The sequence below is a fragment of the Nomascus leucogenys genome, chromosome 9, assembly GCF_006542625.1.
Source record: "Nomascus leucogenys isolate Asia chromosome 9, Asia_NLE_v1, whole genome shotgun sequence".
Taxonomy (NCBI): Eukaryota; Metazoa; Chordata; class Mammalia; order Primates; family Hylobatidae; genus Nomascus; species Nomascus leucogenys.
In genome coordinates this window covers 100,995,052-101,016,420 of record NC_044389.1, presented here as the reverse complement: position 1 = coordinate 101,016,420, position 21,369 = coordinate 100,995,052, and the positions used below count along the sequence as shown (strand labels likewise).

At 49.3% G+C, this 21,369-nt stretch overlaps 1 protein-coding gene across 5 annotated transcripts in view; it reads right to left on the bottom strand.

Moving 5' to 3' along the window:
- Positions 1-210: 210 nt before the first annotated feature.
- The window catches only part of CAMK1D (calcium/calmodulin dependent protein kinase ID), a 485,162-nt gene continuing 464,003 nt past the window's right edge, over positions 211-21,369 (bottom strand). For 2 of the 5 annotated variants that reach the window (XM_030819265.1, XM_030819266.1), the window contains exons 8-11: positions 19,655-19,733; positions 11,091-11,178; positions 9,863-9,980; positions 6,332-6,959 (exon numbers count right to left, since the gene is read on the bottom strand). In XM_030819265.1, the coding sequence (XP_030675125.1) occupies positions 6,841-6,959; positions 9,863-9,980; positions 11,091-11,178; positions 19,655-19,733 (404 nt within the window). In that variant the 3' untranslated portion in view covers positions 6,332-6,840. Of the gene's footprint in view, positions 6,960-9,858; positions 9,981-11,090; positions 11,179-19,654; positions 19,734-21,369 lie in introns of all 5 variants that reach the window. The other 3 variants (XM_030819264.1, XM_030819267.1, XM_030819268.1) reach the window with 3 other exon arrangements.

Below are 21,369 nucleotides of genomic sequence, written 5' to 3'. Positions count from 1 at the left end.
CACCCTCAAAGGCACGATGTACCATCCCTTCACCCATCCCTGCCACTCCCTGCTCACTGGGGAGGTGACCTGAAATATTTAAGGGGGACTGCATGAGTTTGGGGGGGTCTCCATTCAAACTCCTTCCTTCAAATCCAAACTTCATGAAGCAGAGGAAAGGTAGAGACACTGAAACTCCACAACCTTCTCATTACAGAGGAAATGAACATCTGAAGGTGATTAATTGTCTTTATTGGAGGAAAACAAGAAGTCATCAATCTCATTATGATAGAAATCTTGATATGTATACATGATTGTCAAGGCAGAGAATCATTTGCTACATAGACCCATGAACAATTTTGCAGTGCCGCAAACCTATGTGGGTTAAACTTCTTGCAGAGTTTATTACATGCATGGAATAAATTCACAGTTTCCCTTCTTTTGGACAAACATGTTTTTATGGGAAAATTGAACCAATTGCAAGCCTGGTAATAGTAGATGCGGGGACATTCCTGGTTTTGATGTTGTAATTTTTTGGGAAGCATGCTCACTGTTGGGGGAGCTGAAAGAAGGGAGATTACATTACGTGTAGTGACAAAAGCCAATTGAGAGATTGTTCCAATGTTTATTCTGGACAGAGGGTACCTTTGAGGTCTTCTCACCTGAACGTGGGACTAAGATAAATGTTCTCTGAAACATGGCGCCCTATCTTTCAAAGCAAAGACTCTGCTGCATGCAATGTCGCTGCATTTCTGCCACCATTTGGACAGCATTTCACGTCCCTCTGATGGGGCCAAGTGCCCCGGGAAGGAGAGTGGCAGGCGTCAGGGCTGAGAGACAAACATCCAAGCTGATGTTCTTGTTCCTTTTTAGCTCTCTCGCAGCCTGGCTGCCAACCATGTGCCCCGAAGTGCAGGGCTTCCAGGAGAGCCTGGGAATCTGAATCTGTCTAGACTAAGATTTTCCTCCGAGAAGCAATTTAACTAGAGTTTGGGGTTTCTGAGCCCCTGCTGAAGTCTTATCTCTAAGACTAAAACCAACTCCTCCTCATTTTCTTTTTTCCTGTCCATAAGAAAATAAAATCACCTTTAAGTAAAATAACATGGCAAATCATCAGAAGACATAATAATCGAATGAGAAGTTCCCCGAGACAAAAAGGTTAAAAAACGGATATGGCGAATGCAGAAGCGGTGTTATAGTACAAAGGGTGAATGCAACCGTTTGTCCCTTTATACAGACACCGAGAAGCCATTCCACAGTTTGCTTTGTCCACAAAACCAGACTCGGCAGCCGCATGCTGAGCGTTTGGCTTCCAAATGCACAGCCTTTTTGGGTTTGCAAAAGCGGAGCTCCCAGAGCCACAAACTGAGTTGCTCCTGCTGGAGGTGGCGGGGGAGTCTGGGAAGGGCTGACTCCTTCCCACTGACTCTGGAGGCATCGGGAGGTGGCCGGGCCTCGGCCAGCATGCAGGACTGACTTCACAGTGGGGCTGGGGGCCCAGAGCTGCAGACCGTGATGCCCCGGGACCACCAAGCAGGTGCCAGGTGAGTGGGGCGTGGGCCCTTATTTTCCTCAGACCGCCTGCCTGCTCCCCAGAGTTGAGGTTGTCAAGCTAACTCATCTGCACACTCATTTTCTTGGAGTCTTCAGGAAAGAAACCCTCCTTTTAGGAGTCTGTTTGAGCTTTTCTATCTCCACATTTTCAATTCGGAACATCGAAAGACTGGAATACCTTTTGCAAATGTCAGGCACACCTGCAGCCCCAACCTAGGACCAGGTGCCCCTCAAAAGGGTGGTGGATCACATACAGGTATATACATCTTTTTTTTTTTAAACAAACTGAACAGTGTTTGGTCTGGAATGTGTTTAAGGAAAAGGCAAAGTTCGCAGAGTGTGGGTAGACAGAATGGGGAAGAAGTACAGTTTCAGAAGAACATGCAAAGGTTTCGTGCACTGGCTGAATTCGAGGACCTTCAATTCATTTGCCAGAAGTGATTGTGCAAACCTGGGAAAGAGGACATCTTATTTCTGTTTATGAAAAACGGGAGGAGCTTCCCTTTGCCCGCGCTTGCCTTCTTTTCCTATATCCAAAGGAATCCCAGTCGTGCGCTTGTTAAATTCTGCGAAGCAGCGAGTGCTCTGGCTGAAGCTGCGGCAGTGGCCCTACTTCTACCTTCAGCCCTAGAGCAATGGTTCCAGTGTGGCCTCCCCAACGTGAAGACTCAATTCTGGCCAAGGTTCTGGGGGAGACGGAGGGGTGAGGGGCCATGATGCTTTCAAAAATAAAGTCTACCTGCTCTGGGATATCATCTTTCCTTTCTGTTTAAAAATGCTCATTAAATAGCAAGCCCCAGTGGGTTAATCAGGTTAAGCTGTCATTCCACAGGGGAGCGGATCAATCCACTTTCCAAAGGGGATCACCTGGGCTCCCCCCATTCCCACAACCCCGTGCGCCTGTTCTTGGCTTGTGTCCCTCCCATCTATAATTCATCCGGGGCATGCTGGACACTAGGGGAGACAGATAAGTGGGATGAGTACGGGGTAGGTAAACCGAGTCCGGGGCTCCCTAGGCCAGAGTCCTTTCATCCGACTACAGATGTTTCCTACGAGCCCAGCCTTGGCCAGCATGGCCATTTTTTTGAGACGGAGTCTTGCTCTGTCACCCAGGCTGGAGTGTAGTGGCACGATCTCAGCTCACTGCAACCTCTGCCTCCCAGGTTCAAGCGATTCTCCTGCCTCAGCCTCCCGAGTAGCTGGGATTACAGGCACTTGCCACCATGCCCAGCTAATTTTTGTATTTTTAGTAGAGATGGGGTTTCACCATGTTGGCCAGAATGGTCTTGATCTCTTGACCTTGTGATCTGCCCGCCTTGGACTCCCAAAGTGCTGGGATTACGGGCGTGAGCCACTGCGCCCTGTCCATCTTCTTTTGCTCGCTCTATCCTGACTGCCGGGGCCCTGGACACTACACGAAGAGCTAGCTGGTGAGTGAGACTCTCTCAAAGGCCAGCGGTGGTTCAGAGCCTCTACCCCGTTCTCAAGGTCAGATGCTAGAAGTGACCAGAATTGTGGCCATGGTCAAGAATGCAAAGCCACTCTTCCTTTTTTAAATTTTGTATGGCACGCTTTGCCATAGCTCTTTTCTTTCAAAACAAGACCTGAAGGGGGAGAATGTTTTCTAGTCTCCGACAGAGGCAGGGGCAGGAGGAACTGGTGAAAATCAGCCACTATGCACTGCCAGAGCCTTGCATGGTCCTGGGGGTTGCTGTTTCTCTAACACAGCAACCCCGCCTCTCCTCAAGGGCTTTTGGTGGTCATGGCGCTTCTCCTGGGTGTGCCCTGCACCTTTGCACCACTTCATTCTGAGGCTCCAGACCCATGTGCCCGCTGGGAAGCAGAGCCGTAGGGAGGCAGAGAGCTGCCCAGACTCCAGACTCCAAGGCCACCTCTGTGAAGAGGGCCAAGCTGCTGGCCTGTTGGTGCCCGCTCACTGTCTCAATGAATGGAAACTCCTCCTATTGCCTCACGTATGAGATGAAGATCCGGGAAGCCAGGGAGCCCAGACAGGCAGCTGAGGGAAAGGCCACTCCAGGCCACTACTTCAAAATGGAATATTCCAAGTGAGGAAAAGAGAATCCACTTGTTCTGAGAAAGGATAGTGACCAAATGGGGGACTTGGGCTCAGGAAGGAAGGCTGTGATGGGGTCCCTGCGTCCACCCTTAGCCTCAGCCCAGCACCCTGGGTGCACGTAGAAATGCTCAGCCTCTATGGGTGGAATCTGACCTCGGCGTGGGTCCTAGGACTCTGCGACCCCATTTGTCAGACCTTCACGAAAGGCACATTCTAGGTTCTCTTCCTGTTTTATAAGAAAACAAATCATACCAAGCGCAGTGCAAAGACAACCTCTTTTTACCATGAGAGCTCTCTCAAAAGCACAAGAGCTCCTCTCTTTCTAAAACAATAGGAAATTAACCCAAGCCTGGTGGTATCAGGACAGTACAGGCTTCCTGACGTCATGCTCAACAGTCGAGTCTTGGGCTGAAACCAGTCACTGTCTCCTCGCACGATGTTGTTGAGACCTGGCGTGTGACAGGCCAAGCGCGGCCAAGAACCGACCCGAACAGCGAGGGGGACACCTGCACCACGGCTCACCTTTCAGAGGTTCTGCACTTTTCAGGTGAGGGATACTTTCAAACTAAGTGCATATAACATGCACCACATGTATCCGCTCCTGAAAATACTTCAATCACCAGTAACGGAACTCAGCTTCAAATGCTGCTTTCTGAATGCAAATGGTTGTATATAGCACACAACACATAGGGCTATTCATCACTATTCATGTACTCATCCTAGGTACCAGATTTGGGTGCATTTTCAGTGCTTGCAGCCTTCTATTACTTTGTCATGCACTGTATGAACTCGAATGTTTCCAAGACACTTCTTAGTAAGCAACAGCCTAGTTCTCCAATACTGCTTATAATATTCATTCATTGCATGGCCAACTCAGGTGACACTTGCTTCTTAACTCGGTCTAATGTCATCTTATAGACTTTTCCAGGGTTTTTATATTTAGCAGAGTGACAGCTTGATTTTTCACCCTGTGAGCATGTGTGGCAGATGCCATGCAGAATTCCTGCCAAGCAGTGGAGTGCCTGTGAAGCGTGCGGGGACAGGGTAGACCAGCTGCCCGTCTTCCCAATTGTTCTTCTCTGTGCCTGCACTGCCATTCTCAGGGAGCAGGACGGAGCTGCTATGCCTAATAACATTGTGTGTGTGGGTGGGTGCGTGCGTGCGTGCGTGCGTGTGTGTGTGTGTGTATTGAGAGCATGGCGGGGGGGGCATCACTCAACATTCAGCCTGTGCACAGTCAAAGGTGTAGAAGTGACAAAGATGACTCAACCAACAGGACTTCCCATGACTGACCAGCCACAGGAAGAGGGCATGAGGACATAGCCAGCAGCTATGGGTCGTGATGAGGCAGACCTGCTGGGACACCCCAGTGAGCTCGAGGCATCGGATGGGCCTGAGAGCTGAAGCGGGGGCACTTGCAGAACTGGCACTTGAAGCCACCTGCCTGGCTCTACAGGGCAGCCTCCTGGAAGCCTCCATGAAACATAGCTTTCCTTGGGCCACACACTGCCTGGCTCTACAAGGGCAAACAACACGGCCTGCTTTGCCCTGGATATTCCTGGTTTTGGCATTAAATGTCCACAGCCTGAGAAATCCTTCAGTCTTGGGCAAACGGGGCGTTTGGTGACCCCATCACCATGTGTCTTTGATTTTAGACTCCCCTGACCAGTGGGAGGGCTGCAAGCACCGGCTGGGCCTGGCGGAGGTGGTCTTTGGTCACCTCTGTGGTGGCTGAAGTCCTATTAGCCTGGCAGGGCCCCCTCTCCTTACCACCAGAAATGGATCCTTTCCCAAGGCTGCTTCCCTCCCTCCCTTCCCTTGGAAAACATTCATATGAGAAGAGGGTAAAAATGTGGAGAAAGAACTTTGCGTTGGAGGCCATGTGAAGTGTAAGATTAGAAATGCATTTTTTTAAAAACCACAGAGAAAGAGATGATTTTTAACACTGCATAGCTGAGCTTTCATCTGTCAGCTCTCGTGAGAAGTGAGGGTTGTGTGTGGGCCCCCTTTCAACAGCACGGCAGCTGGTTCCTTCTGGAAGGGAGGGCCCTGCATCTCTGCAGTGTGAGCATCTCACTCACAGCAAGTTTGGCCTGTGAAGCTGAGCCCTGCGTCTCGGGGGAGCAGGCTTCTTTATTTCTGATTGCTGATGGCAAGAGGCCTCTAGGGTCTCTGGTGGGTGTGGATTCTGCTGGATGGGTTGCCAGCAAAGGCTCTGTGCAGATTCTCTACCAAAGCCCCCCGCAGAGAAGAGAGCCTCGCAGAACTGGGGGCCCTTCCTCCCGGGGAAGAGGAGACAAAGAGAAGGAGTATAGGTGAAGTGCACTCTTAGCCTCGGAGACAGATTCTTGATCCTCTTGTTAGATCTTTTTTTTTTGAGACAGAGTCTTGCTCTGTCTCCCAGGCTGGAGTGCAGTGGCACGATCTCGGCTCACTGCAACCTCCGTCTCCCGGGTTCAAGCAATTCTCCTGTCTTAGCCTCCCAAGTAGCCGGGACTATAGGCATGTGCCACCACGCCTGGCTAATTTTTTTGTATTTTTAGTAGACACGGGGTTTCACCATGTTGGCCAGGATGGCCTTGATCTCCTGACCTCGTGATCCGCCCGACTTGGCCTCCCAACGTGCTGGGATTACAGGCATGAGCCATTGCACCCGGCTGATCCTCTTATTAGAATTTTTAAAAATACCTTTAAATTCTCCTTGGAGGAAAAACAAATCTCTTAAAGGTTAACATAAAACTACTATTAAAGAGGAAATGATACAGGTCATGTAACTTAGAGATACAAAGGACATACTTCTTAAAAGGAAAAACAAACCCTAATGCACAATATTTACCAATATTTAAATAATCCAGTTGAAACCTTTTTTTTTTTTTTGTCATTAATGAAAAAACACCATAGACGGTTACCTACACTGAGAAGAGTGGAAACGATGGCGTTGGGGGAGAGGAATAAGAAGGTCCGTTCAGTTAGAGCTTTGCAAGACTCGTATATACAGCACCAGATCCTATGAAATCAGCGCCCCTCGAGTCAGTATAGTTTGTGAGAAATGAACACTTCAGAATTGCAGTAGAAAATATGGCCATAAAAAAACTTCGGTCTTCCAGTCCTATGCAGGAAGGGGCACCATGCAAGGTGGGGTCTCGCTGGAGTGGCTCGCGGCACTGGCGACCCTGGGGCTCCCCTTCCCCGGCCCTGCCCCCGCCCCCGGGCCCCACCTCCAGGGCCAGTCACTTGCTTCCAGAGTGCACTGCCGTCACAGTGGTGGGCCTGGGTCTCCGCTCGGCTCCAACTCCTGAGACCCCCGACGAAGAAGAAATGAAACTACAGAGCGTGGAAGGTGCCAGACCTGCAGGGAACAGCAGAAGCGGGCTTCAGAGTTTCAGAGGTAAATTCTCACCCCGCTTCCCACTGCCAGGTGTCACAGGGGCTGGGTTTATGGTGGTGGTGGGGGGGAGGCAATTTTTTTTTTTTTCTTGAGATGGAGTTTCACTCTTGTCACCCAGGCTGGAGTGCAGTGGCACGATCTAGGGTCACTGCAACCTCCGCCTGCCAGGTTCAAGTGATTCTCCTGCTTCAGCCTCCCGAGTAGCTGGGATTACGGGGGCTCACTACCACGCCGGGCTAATTTTTGTATTTTTAGTAGAGATGGGGTTTCACCATGTTGGCCAGGCTGATCTCGAACTCCTGACCTCAGGTGATCCACCCACCTCGGCCTCCCAAAGTGCTGGGATTACAGGTGTGAGCCACTGCGCCCAACTTGCGGGGACCCAAATTCTTACCCATGTGACTATTTTCACCTACCTGTGGGAAAGCCTTTGCAATGGGTTCAAAATGCTTTATTCTTACACCTCTCCTCTCCTTTTTTGGGTATAATTTTGACTGCTTTGTGTTTGAAAATAACATGGTTTCACCACTATGGTACAATAGGTTCCATGTACTGAGCACTTAATATGTAGCAGGCGCCAGGCTAGGGCTGACTACTTACTGTCATCATACGAATTGTCCACTTCTTACAATAGCCCCGTAAAGCAGGTATTTTAAGAAGGAATAAGGAATGATACTACCTTCCTACCCTTGGTTGGTGTGTTGTGTGCACTCTTGGCTAGAAAGCATTTTGTGATGCAGAGCACTTTGAAATAAAGGTATGGTGGCTCACGCCTGTAATCTCAACACCTTGGAGGCCAAGGCAGGCGGATCGCTTGAGTCTCAGGAGTTCCAGACCAGCTGGGGCAACCCTGGGTCTACAAAAAAATACAAAAATTAGCCGGACATGGTGGTACATGCCTGTTGTCCCAGCTACTCAGGAGGCTGAGACAGGAGGATTATTTGAGCCCAGGAGGTTGAGGTTGCAGTGAGCCATGACTGTGCCACTGCACTCCAGTCTGGGTGACAGAGAGTGAGAGAAAGAGAGAAGAGGAGAGAGGAGAAAGGAGAGGGGAGAGAGGAGAGAGGAGAGAGGAGGGGAGGGGAAGGCAGGGCAAGGCAGATCAAGGCAGGGCAGGGCAGGGAAGGGGAGGGGAGGAGAGGAGAAGAAAGATAAGAAAGAGAAAGAAAGAGAAAAAGAAAAAGAAAGAAAAAGAAAAAGAGAGAGAAAGAAAGAAAGAGAGAGAAAGAAAGAGAAAAGAAGGAAGAAGGAAGGAAGGAAGTAGGTAGGTAGGTAGGTTGGGAGGGAGGGAGGTTGGGAGGGAGGGAGGGAAAGAAGGAAGGGAGGGAGGGAAGGAAAGAAGGAAGGGAGGGAGGGAAAAGAAAAGAAAGAAGAGAAGAGAGGGAAGGAGGGAAAGAAAGGAGGGAAAGAAAAAGAAAGGAAAGTAAAAAGAAAAGCAAAAAGGGCAAGAATAGGGATGTTCACCTATTCCTGTGTGAGCTCAGCAGTCCCTGGCCTAGTGGAGTTCCTCAGAGGCTGCGCTGAAGCCCTCCCCCAGAGGATGTGCAGGCATCAAAAGCCTTGACATGAGAGGCCTCAGCTGCCACTGAGCTTCTTGGTGCAGGCCCCCGGGAAGTCTGTGTGCTCAGACATGGGCACAGCCATACAAGGAGTGCTCCCGACGGGCTTTGCTGCCGATGCCAGTGTATGAATCTGTAAAGAAGGGATCCATCATGGGGTTCCCTTTGACCAGAGGGTGGAAAAGATTCAGAGTGAAAGGGGAGCTATGGTATGTCAGGGGACACTCAGAGATTTCTTGGGAAAATTTAAGGGCTGGATGGTCCCAAATGAGATGGGAAGATTCCTTAGAGAGGAAGGGAATCCTTGTCTGAGCTAAATGGGAAGGAGCATGATGCCCAGGGTGAGACCAGGCTGCAGGGCTGCTCCATGGTTAGGGAGATCAGGGCCACTGCTCTGATGTGGAGAGGACCCATGGGAAGGGCCAAAAGGGATTATTTCCACAGAGAGAGGAGCAGTTGGGGAGAGAAATAAGGAGAGTGTAAGTGTGCCTTCGATGATGGAATAGTCCATGCAAAGACGAAGGACAATGAAATACTATTACTTTTATTGCAAAGTCGATGCACTTCACATAAATGAGCTCAAATTATCATTGTCTGCATCCAAAATATATACATTATGGAAGTCAATGACAGGAGGCTGTCCTGAGGCTCTGCTGTCCCTTCCTCAGTCTGCAAGAGTGACTGCACGATAAGAAGTAAATCAGAGGGAAGGACAGAGATGAGAAAGAGTCCAGGCCTTTATCCCGACAGACATGGCTGCGAGGACTTGAGCCCTGCATTCCTCAACTGTAAATGGAAATAGCAACACCCAGGGTTCCGCGAGTGTTCAATGATTTTTTTTTTTTTTTTTTTTTTTTGAGAGGGAATCTCAATCTGTCACCCAGGCTGGAGTGCAGTGGTGCGATCTCGGCTCACTGCAACCTCCGCTTCCTGGGTTCGAGCGATTCTCCTGCCTCAGCCTCCCAAGTAGCTGAGATTAGAGGTGCTCGCCACCACACCCAGCTCATTTTTGTATTTTAGTAGAGATGGGGTTTCACCATGTTGGTCAGGCTGGTCTTAAAACTCCTGAACTCAAATGGTCCTCCTGCCTCGGCCTCCCAAAGTGTTGGGATTACAGGTGTGAGCCACTGTGCCCGGCCCAGTGATTACATGTTAAAAAAAATGTCCTAGGGTCGCACGACATGGGATTAAGTATAGAAAGCGCCTGGCAAACAGGAGGTGCCTGGCAGATGCCGGCTCCCTCCTCTCCACCCCAGGCTCGTCTTCGGTGTCAGCTGAGGGATTCTGGGTTTGCTACATACGTACAGTCTTTCTGGCTGGCCAAACTGAGGCTGCTCGAAACACTTGCATTTGAACTGTCCAGGCTGCTGCCGAGGTGTAGTTTCCTCATATGTCTCACGACGGCCGTGGCATTAAATGCTTGCTGAAATTTCAGAAAGGAAAAAAGCAGACAAATATTTCAGCTAATCAGAAAAGACTCCAACTGTGTTCTCTTGTTTATCACGTTAGCCTAAGCATTTCAAACTCCTTACATCATTCTCATGCTACTCAAGAAATAAAGCTCATGTTTTCCCTTCTTCTAAAAGTACACTGATTTATTAAACCCTTTCCCCAACTAAATATTTTAGAGACTTAAAATCGTTTTCTTCTGACATCATAAATACATAGAATAAATGTAAACCAATTCTCTCTGTAATTGAAGAGATGTGAGCTTTAGAATAAAAGGCATATTATGTGAGATCTGAAAATAGTTTTTCTTTTCCTAGTATTGGTACTTTTGTCTGAAAGATTTAGGTTGGCGCAAAAGTAATGGCAATTTTAATGAAAGAAATCGCAATTACTTTTGCACCAACCTACATCTTTCAGACAAAAGTACCATTACTAGGAAAATAAAAACTATTTTCAAATCTCATGGCAATTTTAATGGAAGAAACCGCAGTTACTTTAGCACCAACCTAATGACAGCATTTCCTATGAATAAAGCAGGCCAGTGAAATTAATTTTGTTTCTGTCTCATCTTTCACCATTGGCCCTCATGGCAAAATAGCTAGCTCTGAATTGCCATTGCTGATTGCAACATGGAGGGGAGGTCAGGCAATCAATCAAGAGATTAGGAAGTTAGGTAATCAACAGACGATCACAAAACCTCCATGGTTTAAATCTGTCAAACTTTTATCAGGAAACATTGATGACTTCAACTCAGATTTCCTTTTTTCCCCCTCCATATCGTTTTAATAAAAGTCAGCTATTCAAAGTTCTAGCAAGGTGAAGAAAGACAAGGGTGATGTTGGTTAAGAAACAGCAGATGAGGAAGAGCTGGCATTATTGCTGTTTTTGATCACAGAGGGGAAGTGTTGAATCGCACACTCCATCCCTCTTACACCATAATATTCCCTCTAAGTCTTTATTACTCGTGGTTAAAATTAGCAAAATTATTCAGGTGAGGTTCTGGGGATTTCGGAAATGCTCAGTCTGGAGGGCCAGTGTCACGAGAGGGTTAATCCACGGGGAATTTCATATACTCCACACTTACTCTCCATTTGCTCTTGGCGAAGTTCTTCCGGATCTGGGCGCTGACGGACTCGTGGATGTTTTTGTTGAGGGCTGTGTCACCAGCGATCCTGAAACAGAGGCAAAGGTGCTTCTCTGAAGTGCTTCTTCTGGGCCCTGACACTGTGTCCCATAAAGGGGAGTCTTACCCTAGCCTCAGGAGAGCCGAGGCTCAGTCGGGGACAGGGCGGCTGGCCACTGCCCTTCCAGGCTGCTGATGGCATCACCTGGCCATTCCCTAAATCCACCCATTCTAATCCCTCACCACAAAGTCCTATCCCAGCTTCTACACTCTGCGCCCTCCCCAGGCCCGCCAGCACCCTCCTGGTTGACTACTCCCCGGCTCTCATTTTTTCCTTCTTTGACCCCAATTCCTGCAACATCAGAATCCACAGTGACAATGTTTCCCATCCTTCTCCCTCTCCCTCATCCCCTCTGCCTCCACACAAGCTTTTGAGCCACCATGCGCCACCTCCGAGGTCTCACACTTGTTCCCCAACTGGTCTCAGCACCAGACCCCTTCCCGGCCTTGCTTCCCAGCTTCCTCAGACCCGAGGTCCCTCCTCTCTGTCTTCCCCAGGGGCGCTGCTCCCAGGGCACCACTCACACCCGTGGGCTCTCAGCTTCATCTCAGCAGAGCTGAGCCTGCCACATTCTGCTTGGCAACACCTGTGAGCCCATGCCCCCCACCCACTCTGTGCTGGGTGACAGGATTCCCAGTTCCACTCAAACCCGCCTGGTACATCCTCCACCCTTGCATCTCTTAGAAATTCTCAGAACTTCAAGGACGGCGTCCACCCTGCATTCACCTGAGCCCTTGGCAGCCCCGGGTAAGCTTTAACTCTAGCTGATTCCCGAGCGTGCCACGAGCAGGGAAGAACTTAGGTTTGCTCCTGGCCTTCTCTCCTGACAGTACCCCTCCATCCCACTCTTTCCTCCTTCTGCTGTCTCTTTCTTGGGTCTTACAGCCTCCTCCTCTCTCTCGGCTCACAATCTCCAGGCTGAGAATTACCTGGCAGTCTCCCAGCTCTTCCTTCCCTCATGCACGCCCTTCTCGATCACAGCCTCCTCCTCTCCCTGCAGGCATCCACTTGGCCTTTCCCCCTGGGCCGCTGTGCTCTGCTCCCAGTCTTTCCTGGGCTTTGATCCTTCCCTCTTCCCTTCCCTCTAGCACCAAACTATTCAATTCTGGGTTAGTATCTGATGCCAAAGAAAGAATTCCATGAATCTTACAGAAGTTAAGGGGATAAGAGTCAGGGACCAACAGTTATGGGCTGGAAGGTAGCTGGTAAGGGAGGAAAGCTCTCACCCCCCAGACACTGACTGCCCTGGACACAAAACAGCCCAGACACGGCAACCATCACTTCCAACTACTTCAGGAGATGAAAGGAACACGGCTCAGGCATATTCAGACAAGACAGCATCCCTGCCAGACTTTCCTTCCCATCAGGACTGCAAACAGGGTGGACAGAGTCGATATAAAATCGGTGCCAGGCTGGCCTAAGTTTAGAATCCAGGCTGATGTTCCCAGCTCAAAACAACTCTGCCCCACCACCTTTTCCCAGCAAGGCTGCAAACACACAGCCAAGGGGACATGCAGGAAATATCTCAAGCGAACTAGGTTTTCATTTCCAACAACTGTCAACTGCCTTCCTTCCCAGACACATATTCCTGAAACAGAAATAGAGTATTTGAATGGGCAACTACATCTGAAACAAGGGTAACAAGACAAGGAGGATGAGAGAATGAGAGACATCTGTATTAAGCTTTTTCTCCTGGAGAGCCCGAGGGAGTGATTCCTCCTGGACTCTGTTGAAAAGCTACATCCTCAGAAAAGGATGCCAATCCAAGCTTGCAGTGGCCAGCTCTTTCTTAGAAACAACAAGGCCAAAGTGGTGGGGAGTCTGGAATTCCTCGGGCTGAGCACTGCTGCAGGGCAGAGCCAGGCTCCAAAGCAAACAGGCTGGTGCTGGGGGCGGGGAGACTGTGGGCCTCAAGGTCCCACCTGCTTGCCTGAAGTGTGGTCTCAGACCCCACGGCCTGCGGCCTGCTGCCTGTACTCTGTGTCCCATGCTGTATCTGTGGGTTCACATGGGCCCAGATGTAAGAAAACAGAAGCTTCTAATTATTTTAGGAATGCTTCCTGCTCATTTCCCACAGTCCTGGGCTGTGCAGCAGTGGGGAGTCCAGCTGGGCAGAAGGTGGCCCCCAGGCTCTGTGTTACACGGTCTTCCTGCAGCAGTGCAGCCACCCCAGGCCACAATAGCACACCATGGCCCTCCTCAAGTACAAGCTGCAATGACAACGGTGACCCATGCTCATGATAAGCTAGGGAACTTGCAATAGTAACATCAGGACAGCGCTGATGCTCAGTGTCACTAACTTCAGCACTCTTCGCCAACAAAGCCAGAGGCCTGGAGCCTAAATATCGGAAGGGATCCTAAAGGTCAATGCTTCTGATACAGCAGGATTGCTTTATAAATCCGTATACACACACTTAGGCAATCCTATGGGTGAACACACTTCATTCATGTCTCCCTTGCTTTTCTGTTTTCTTTTCTTTTTTTTTTTTTTTTTTTGAGACAGAGTCTTGCTCTGTCGCCCAGGTTGGAGGGCAGTGGTGTGATCTCGGCTCACTGCAACTTCCGCCTCGGGGTTCAGGTGATTCTCTTGCCTCAGCCTCTTGAGTAGCTGGGATTACAGGCATGCACCACCATACCAGGCTCATTTTTGTGTTTTTAGTAGAGATGGGGATTCACCATGTTGGCCAGGCTGGTCTTGAACTCCTGACCTCCAGGGATCCGCCTGCCTTGGCCTCCCAAAGTGCTGGGATTACAGGCATGAGCCACCACACCCGGCCAGCTTTCTGGTTTTAATACCTACAAGAACAATGCAGATAGCATTTACATAATCACACCTTTTACAGCCTGTCTCACTATCCACCACTCACGGACCATAGCCTAGTCTCTCTTGCCTTTCGTGGTTTTGTGTTTTGTGTGTGTGGTGTCTTCTACCTTCCTGGCTCTGAGTCTGTGCTTTTCTAGCCACCTGCTCCAGATGGGCCTGGTGGTGCCTGGTGCGTACCCAAGACAGCATTTGCCAGTCCTGGGCCACCTCCCAATTCCTACAGCCAAGTGGAGCTCTGGTGGCTGGAGCCCAGAAGATGGGAGCGGGGGTTCGGTGAACATTCAGGAGTGTGAACTCGGCTACTTGGCTAGGCCATGGTACCCAGATATTTGGCCAAATACTAGCCTGATGTTGCTGGGAAAGGATTTTTAGATGAGATGAACATTTAAATCAGTAGACTTTGAGTCAAACCGACTAGAGTCCACGCCATGGGTGGGCCTTGTTCAATCAGTCGACGGCCTTCATGAAAAACAGGAAGAGGAACTGCTGTCTCCAGTCTGCCTTCGGACTTGAGCTGCAACATCAGGTCTTCCCTGGGTCTCCAGCCTCCTGCCCTGGCCTGCAAATTTTTGATTTGCTGGTCCCCACAATTTGCATGAAACAGGGTTAAATCGTTAAAATAAATTAATTTCTCTCTCTCAGTGTCTCTTTCTTATCACTTCAGTTTGCTTATCGATGACCCTAGAGACGGACGCTCAGAATCACGGAACTGGAGGAATGAGCTCTGGCCAGGGCTGCCCTGTAACAGGGCCTGGGTTCCCATCCTGGCCCTGGACATTCCCTACCCTGTGGCCATCAGTTGGCAGCCTGTTGGGACCTGAGCACACACCACAGACAGAACAGCAATCCTCAGTGACAAGGGCAGGAACCATCTGCTAAGAGGCCGGCTGCCTTCCAAGGGGGAGCTCTGAAAAGAGCCCTCTCCCGTCTGGAGCGGTCTGTTGGGGGGCTAAGGAAGGCGTCCATGATTGCCAAGTCCTCCCTCGCCCTCGGTAGCCCTGATGAAGTTGGAAGAGCAAGTGTGGAATAAGAGATGGTGCTCTTGGGGTGTCAGTCAGGGATGTGCAGAGACCACAGTTTCCAGAATGATGTCGCTGATGAGGAGGGGCCCCCTGGAGGAATGATTCCACATTCTGCCAGCTCTCACCTGAATCTGTGTTCTCCTTTGCCGAGGCAATGTTACATAAAAGAGACAAGTATATCATAAATGCAGGCAAGCGAGAGTTTCAGCAATGCTTGGGTCAAGTGCATCAGTTTTCATCATTTTCCAGGGTTTGACTTATTGGAAGGTTTAAAATGTACTGTAGGCCGGGCACGGTGGCTCATGCCTGTAATCCCAGCACTTTGGGATCACGAGGTTAGGAGATCGAGACCATCCTGGCCAACATGGTGAAACCCCATCTCTACTAAAAATACAAAAATTAGCTGGACGTGGTGGTGGGCACCTGTAATCCCAGCTACTTGGGAGGCTGAGGCAGGAGAATTGCTTGAACCTGAGAAGCAGAGGTTGCAGTGAGCCGAGATCGCGCCACTGCACTCTAGCCTGGCAACAGAGTGAGACTCCGTCTCAAAAGAGAAAAACAAAAAACAAAAAATAAAAAACAAAATCTGTACTGTAAAAATGCTAAAGCACTGGAAAAAAGTCACCTCTGAATGAAGGCACTCACTGATAGGCTCACAGGCTACACATCTTGCGATGTGACACAGGCTGATGACTCTGAAGTCTTTGTCTCCAGCTTGACCTCTTTCCTGGACTCCTGACTCAGTCAGCAGAGCGCCCACCATGGATGTCGATCGAGACGGCTCCCAGCACCTCCGGTGCAGCGTGGCCCAGGCTGAACTCACTCCTCCAAGCCTGCCCCTCCTCCTAGCACAATCATCCCCCCAGTCCCGTAAGTTGGAAACTTGGGAATAACCCTAGACCCTTCTCTTCCTTACCTCACTCTGCCACTGCTCTGCCCAATGCCCATGGCTTCTCCGTCCCTGACAGTCACTCACAGTCCTCCCTGCCCCGCTCCATCCCTGCCACACTGCCCTCCTCTCCTCTAGACCAGCCCCCTTTCCTTCTCAAGGCCGCACCTTCTGGCCACACTCCCACATCCCATCTCCTACCAGGTTGGGTTTTCTAAAATCAAACCTGAGCACCCTGCCTAAGAGATGCCAGGGACCCCACTGCCCAAAGGGAAAGGTATACATTCCTTGGTAGAGTCATCAATTAATGGCAGCCTGTAGGTATCACAGATGTGCAACGCTTCTCCTTTGTCACATGTATTATCTCATGTAACCCCTCGAAAAGTCCTGCGGGGTCTGTATTATTGTTATTCATGATCCGATTCTACAGGGGCAGCCCAAAGGGCTTAGGAGCTCATCCACGCGGGTAGTGAGTGGTGAAGCCAGGACTTGGAGCCGAGCAGGCCAGGCCAGGCCCCTGCCCTGCCTGCCAGTTCCTGCCCTCCTTTCCAGTCTCATTTCCTGCCTCCTGCATCCTCTCCTGCTCTGGAATACCACATGTTCATGGCACCATGAATGCATGTGCAGTTTTAAGCTCCCATGTTGTACGCCCAGATGCTCGTCTACCTGGAATCCCCTCTTCTTCCCGCCGGCCTGGGGGAAGCCTTCTCATGGTGCAGCACTCAGCACGGGCTCCCGCCTCCTGCTGGGCCCTCTGTGCCCCTCTCCCAGCCTCCTCGGGAAAACTGACCTCTCCCTTCTTTGTTTTTTCCAAAATGTTTGGTGAAGGAGACAGCAGGTGTTAACTGGTCTTTTTCCTGCCTTCTACAGAGCAAGTATGGATTATCAACAGGCACTAGGCTCACATCCCTCCCTCTTTTATTGAGGTCATTTTTATTCTTTATAAGATAAATCTCAAAAGTCTTACAGCTTTAAAGGCCTAATATGTTTATAAAGTAAGAAAACCTTTATTACCTTTATCGTCGCATACTTTGACTACTGCCCAAAGTGACTTAAACAAAATCAAGACGATACACAATCACAACTGTCCACTTCTTCAGAATGTTCTTTCCTTCTCCCCAAAGCCTTTCCTTTCTTCCCCTTTTCTTCTCCTTCCAGTGTGATGGTGAGGGGAATTCATTTTGGAATCAGATAGTTCTGGCTGGAATCCTGGCTTTGCTCTTAGCTAGCTGTGTAGTCTCGGCTAAGTTAATTTACCTTTTTTTTTTTTTTTTTTGGGACAAAGTCTCGCTCTGTGGCCCAGGCTGGAGCGCAGCGGCACCATCTTGGCTCACTGCAAGCTCCGCCTCCCGGGTTCAAGTGATTTTCAGGCCTCAGTCTCCCCAGTAGCTGGGATTACAGGCACACAACACCAGGTCTGGCTAATTTTTCTATTTTTAGTAGACATGGGGTTTCACCATGTTGGCCAGGCTGGTCTCGAACTCCTAACCTCAAGTGGCCTACCCGCCTTGGCCTCCTAAAGTGCTGGGATTACAGGCATGAGCCACCACTCCCGGCCATCTCTCTATTTCTTTATCTCTGAAATGAAAATACAACTTCACAGGGTTATTATAAAGGAAAAAAAGAAGATAATACATTAGAGCAATTAGCCCAGTGCTGGAATATAACAGAGACTCAATAAATGACAGATGTTATACACTGAAATACTGTGAAATGGGGTCAGGGCATTGTCTGTGAGCAGGTCCCCTTTAGAAGGCTGACCAGCACACAAGACCCCAGGGGAAATGCTACAGAGGATGGCGGGGCACACAGGGGGATGGTTTTCTGGAGTAATTTTTAGGGGGATTTTCTCCTGATCTCAAGGTTCTGTCCATTTATTTTCATTATCTTTGGTATTTTACGATTCTCGGCATTTGTTTCACAATGGATGCTTGTGGTGCTTACATAACAATCACTACAGGTCTGCATGGTGGCTCGCCTGTTGTCAAGAGTTTGAGACCACCCTGGCCAACATGGTGAAACCCCATCTCTACTAAAAATACAAAAAATTAGCTGGGTATGGTGGCACGTGCCTGTAATCCCAGCTACTCGCGAGGCTGAGTCAGGACAATCGCTTGAACTCGGGAGGCGAGTTCTTCTTTGGACACAAAGGCACCAGCGTGTGGGGAAAACGAAAGCCAGGGCTTGGCACTCCAGGGTGACCCAGTAGTGAGGAGGTGGCCTGGGACCCTGACTTCCAGCTCCAAGGCCCTTACCTCTAGTGGCTAGTGATACCTTTGGTCGAGAGAAGAGAAGAAATATCTTTGTAATCATGTGCCTCTAATTAGTCCATCACTGCCTTAGAGAACTGATTTGGTGACATCATCTCCATGTGTTAGATGTGGCTGATTCAACTAAACCTACTGAGCACCTGCTCAGCCCATCACGTCCTGGGCTAGGTGCTATGGATACCAAGTCCCCAGAAAGCACCATGTGTGGCCTGCTTGGAATATTACAAACTCTGGAGCCGGAAACTGCAATGCAGTGAGCTGAGATCGTGCCATTGCACTCCAGCTTGGGCAATAAGAGCGAAACTCTGTCTCAAAAAAAAAAAAGGACATACCCAAGACTGGGCAACTTACAAAAGAAGGAGGTTTCATTGGACTCACAGTTCCACGTGGCTGGGGAGGCCTCACAATCATGGTGGAAGGCAAGGAGAAGCAAGTCATATCTTACATGGATGGGAGCAGGCAAAAAGAGAGAGCTTGTGCAGGGGAACACTCCTCTATAAAATCATCAGATCTTGTGAGAGACTTATTCAGTATCACGAGAACAGCACGGGAAAGACTTGCCTCCGTGATTCAATTACCTCCCACCAGGTCCCTCCCACAACACGTGGGAATTCAAGATGAGATCTGGGTGGGGACACAGCCAAACCATATCAGTATGCAAAAGATCACTGCTTTTGCACTTTACAGAAAGTCTTTGGAGATATTGAAGGTAATTGCCCAATGAGGCATTACAATCGGAATTTTATTACTTGAGTTTATTACTTATTAGTTAAATGAAGTTACATATTTTTTCCTTTTAAGATGCTTTTCGAATTTGTGTTTCTTCAACTCGAGAGGGACTAATTGGTAGTTGATGGCATTCTACACATTTTCAGCAGTGGGCGTGAGGCTACCTTGCTTTTGTGCCACTAATTTAGAAACCAGCTTCACTATCAGCTAGCTGCGATGCTAGGTTTACACTTGACTTTTGTGAGCCTCTGTTTCCTCGTTGTTAAAATGAGAATAACAATACCTAATTTGCAGGGCTGACATAAGAAATACTAGAGATAATGCATGTAGAGGGTTTAGCACAGAAACCCTCTGGTCCATCAGAAATGCTTAGTTAATTGTAGCGATTGTTTTGTTTTGTTTGAGATGGAGTCTCTGTCACCCAAAGCGACAGGGTGCTGGGATTACAGGCGTGAGCCACCGTGCCTGGCCTCGGGTATGTCTTTATCAGCAGCATGAAAATGGACGAATATACATACTAACTTCTCATGGTGCTTCTAGAAGCTGTGTCCTGGGGGCACAAGAGTTCAAATGTTGGCCTGGGGAGAGGAGGAAAGTCACTGGCCAGAATGAGATGAAATTCGTAATAACCTTGTGTGGATTTCATAAACGACAATGGCCAACAGGAAGTTTCGTGCCCCTCTGGGTGGCATTAAATGGCATGGTCTGCTGAGTGGGTGCATTTCCTTACCATGGGTGCCGAGCTGCCTGCTCACACGTGTATCTTTTATTCGGGTCCTTCTCCATCAGGTTCCGAATGAAGTCTTTTGCTGTTCAAAAAGAAGGCACAAGGGAAGGAATCACTTTGCAACTTGAAATGTGACAATATGATCCCACCAGGTCTTCAGGAGGAGCGTGTGTAGCATGAAAAATATGAGACCAGCCCTCCACAGAGACTACTGTACCTTGGACACAAAGGCATCGCGTGTGGGAAAAACGAAAGCCAGGGCTTGGCACTCCAGGGTGACCCAGTAGTGAGGAGGTGGCCTGGGACCCTGACTTCCAGCTCCAAGGCCCTTACCTCTAGTGGCTAGTGATACCTTTGGCCGAGAGAAGAGAAGAACTATCTTTGTAATCATGTGCCTCTAATTAGTCCATCACTGCCTTAGAGAACTGTTTTGGTGACATCATCTCCATGTGTTAGATGTGGCTGATTCAACTAAACCTGCTGAGCACCTGCTCAGCCCATCACGTCCTGGGCTAGGCGCTATGGATACCAAGTCCCCAGAAAGCACCATGTGTGGCCTACTTGGAATATTACAAACCCTGGAGCAGGAAACTGCAATGCAGTGAGCTGTGCCCTGCTGGGGGAAGTGGGGAGTACTTGGCAGCCCAGGAGAGGGGATGGCCCAGAAGCAGGACCCTGGGAAAGTGAGGGGCCGGGTGGCAGAACTGATGACATCATGGGTCAGGCCCAAAACCTGCTGCACTGCAGGGTGTGGCCCCTCAATGCCCACAGGACTGGGCTTCTGGGGAAGGCTGTGCTCTTCTGAGCTCAGAAGGTAAATATTTCCCATGTGGCTCTTTCCTGCGAGCCTTGTACAACTATACTCTGGGCTCAGGTTTCTGAAGACTGAAGATGAAACCAAGGCATTTCCACTTAGGATGAAGTAACACAAATAATAACATGCTCTCTTTGAATAGCTCACACAGACTAGACCCCATTGTCCCATTCATGATCTCATCTCATCCTTCTGCTACGCTCTACGGTAGAGATGGAATATTATTACCTGCCTCATCTTACCAGTGAGGAAACTGAGGCTTAGAGAGATTTCATTAATTTACACAGGCCTTGGTTTTGATCTTTATCCCTGAGGAAGGAACAGTGAACTTCCCTAGGAGCGTTTCAGAGTGGCATTTCAAATCCCAGCTCTGCCCCTTACTAGTTGTATTATTTTAGTCAGTTATTTCACCTTCTGGGGCCTCGGTTTCCTCATCTGTCAAATGGGGATAACAGTAATACCTGCCTGACAGGCTGTCCTGAGGACTGAGTGAGTTAGCACACATACACAGTGTCTTGTGCTCAGCATACAGTCAGCACTCAATAAATGTTAGCTACTATTGGTTCACTCCTGGAGCTCCCTGAACAGGGCACGGCTAGGAGAGGTGGATGAGTGGGTCCCCATCGCTCAGCGTGGCTTGAGCCGGATGTCCCAAGCTTGTCCTCTTTCTTTGCAAGTCAAACGCAAATATGTAGCTCATGAAGCTTCCTGAGAGCTGTTATGAACTGTGTGCTGTGAGTGTGTTAATCCCCCACAGTTCCTATGCTGAAATCCCAACCAATGTGATGGTATTTGCAGATGGGACCTTTTAGGGGTAACTGGGTCATGAGGGTGCAGCCCTCATGAATGAGATTAGTGCCCTTATCAAAGAGACTTGAGAGAGCTCTCTTGACCCTTTTGCCAT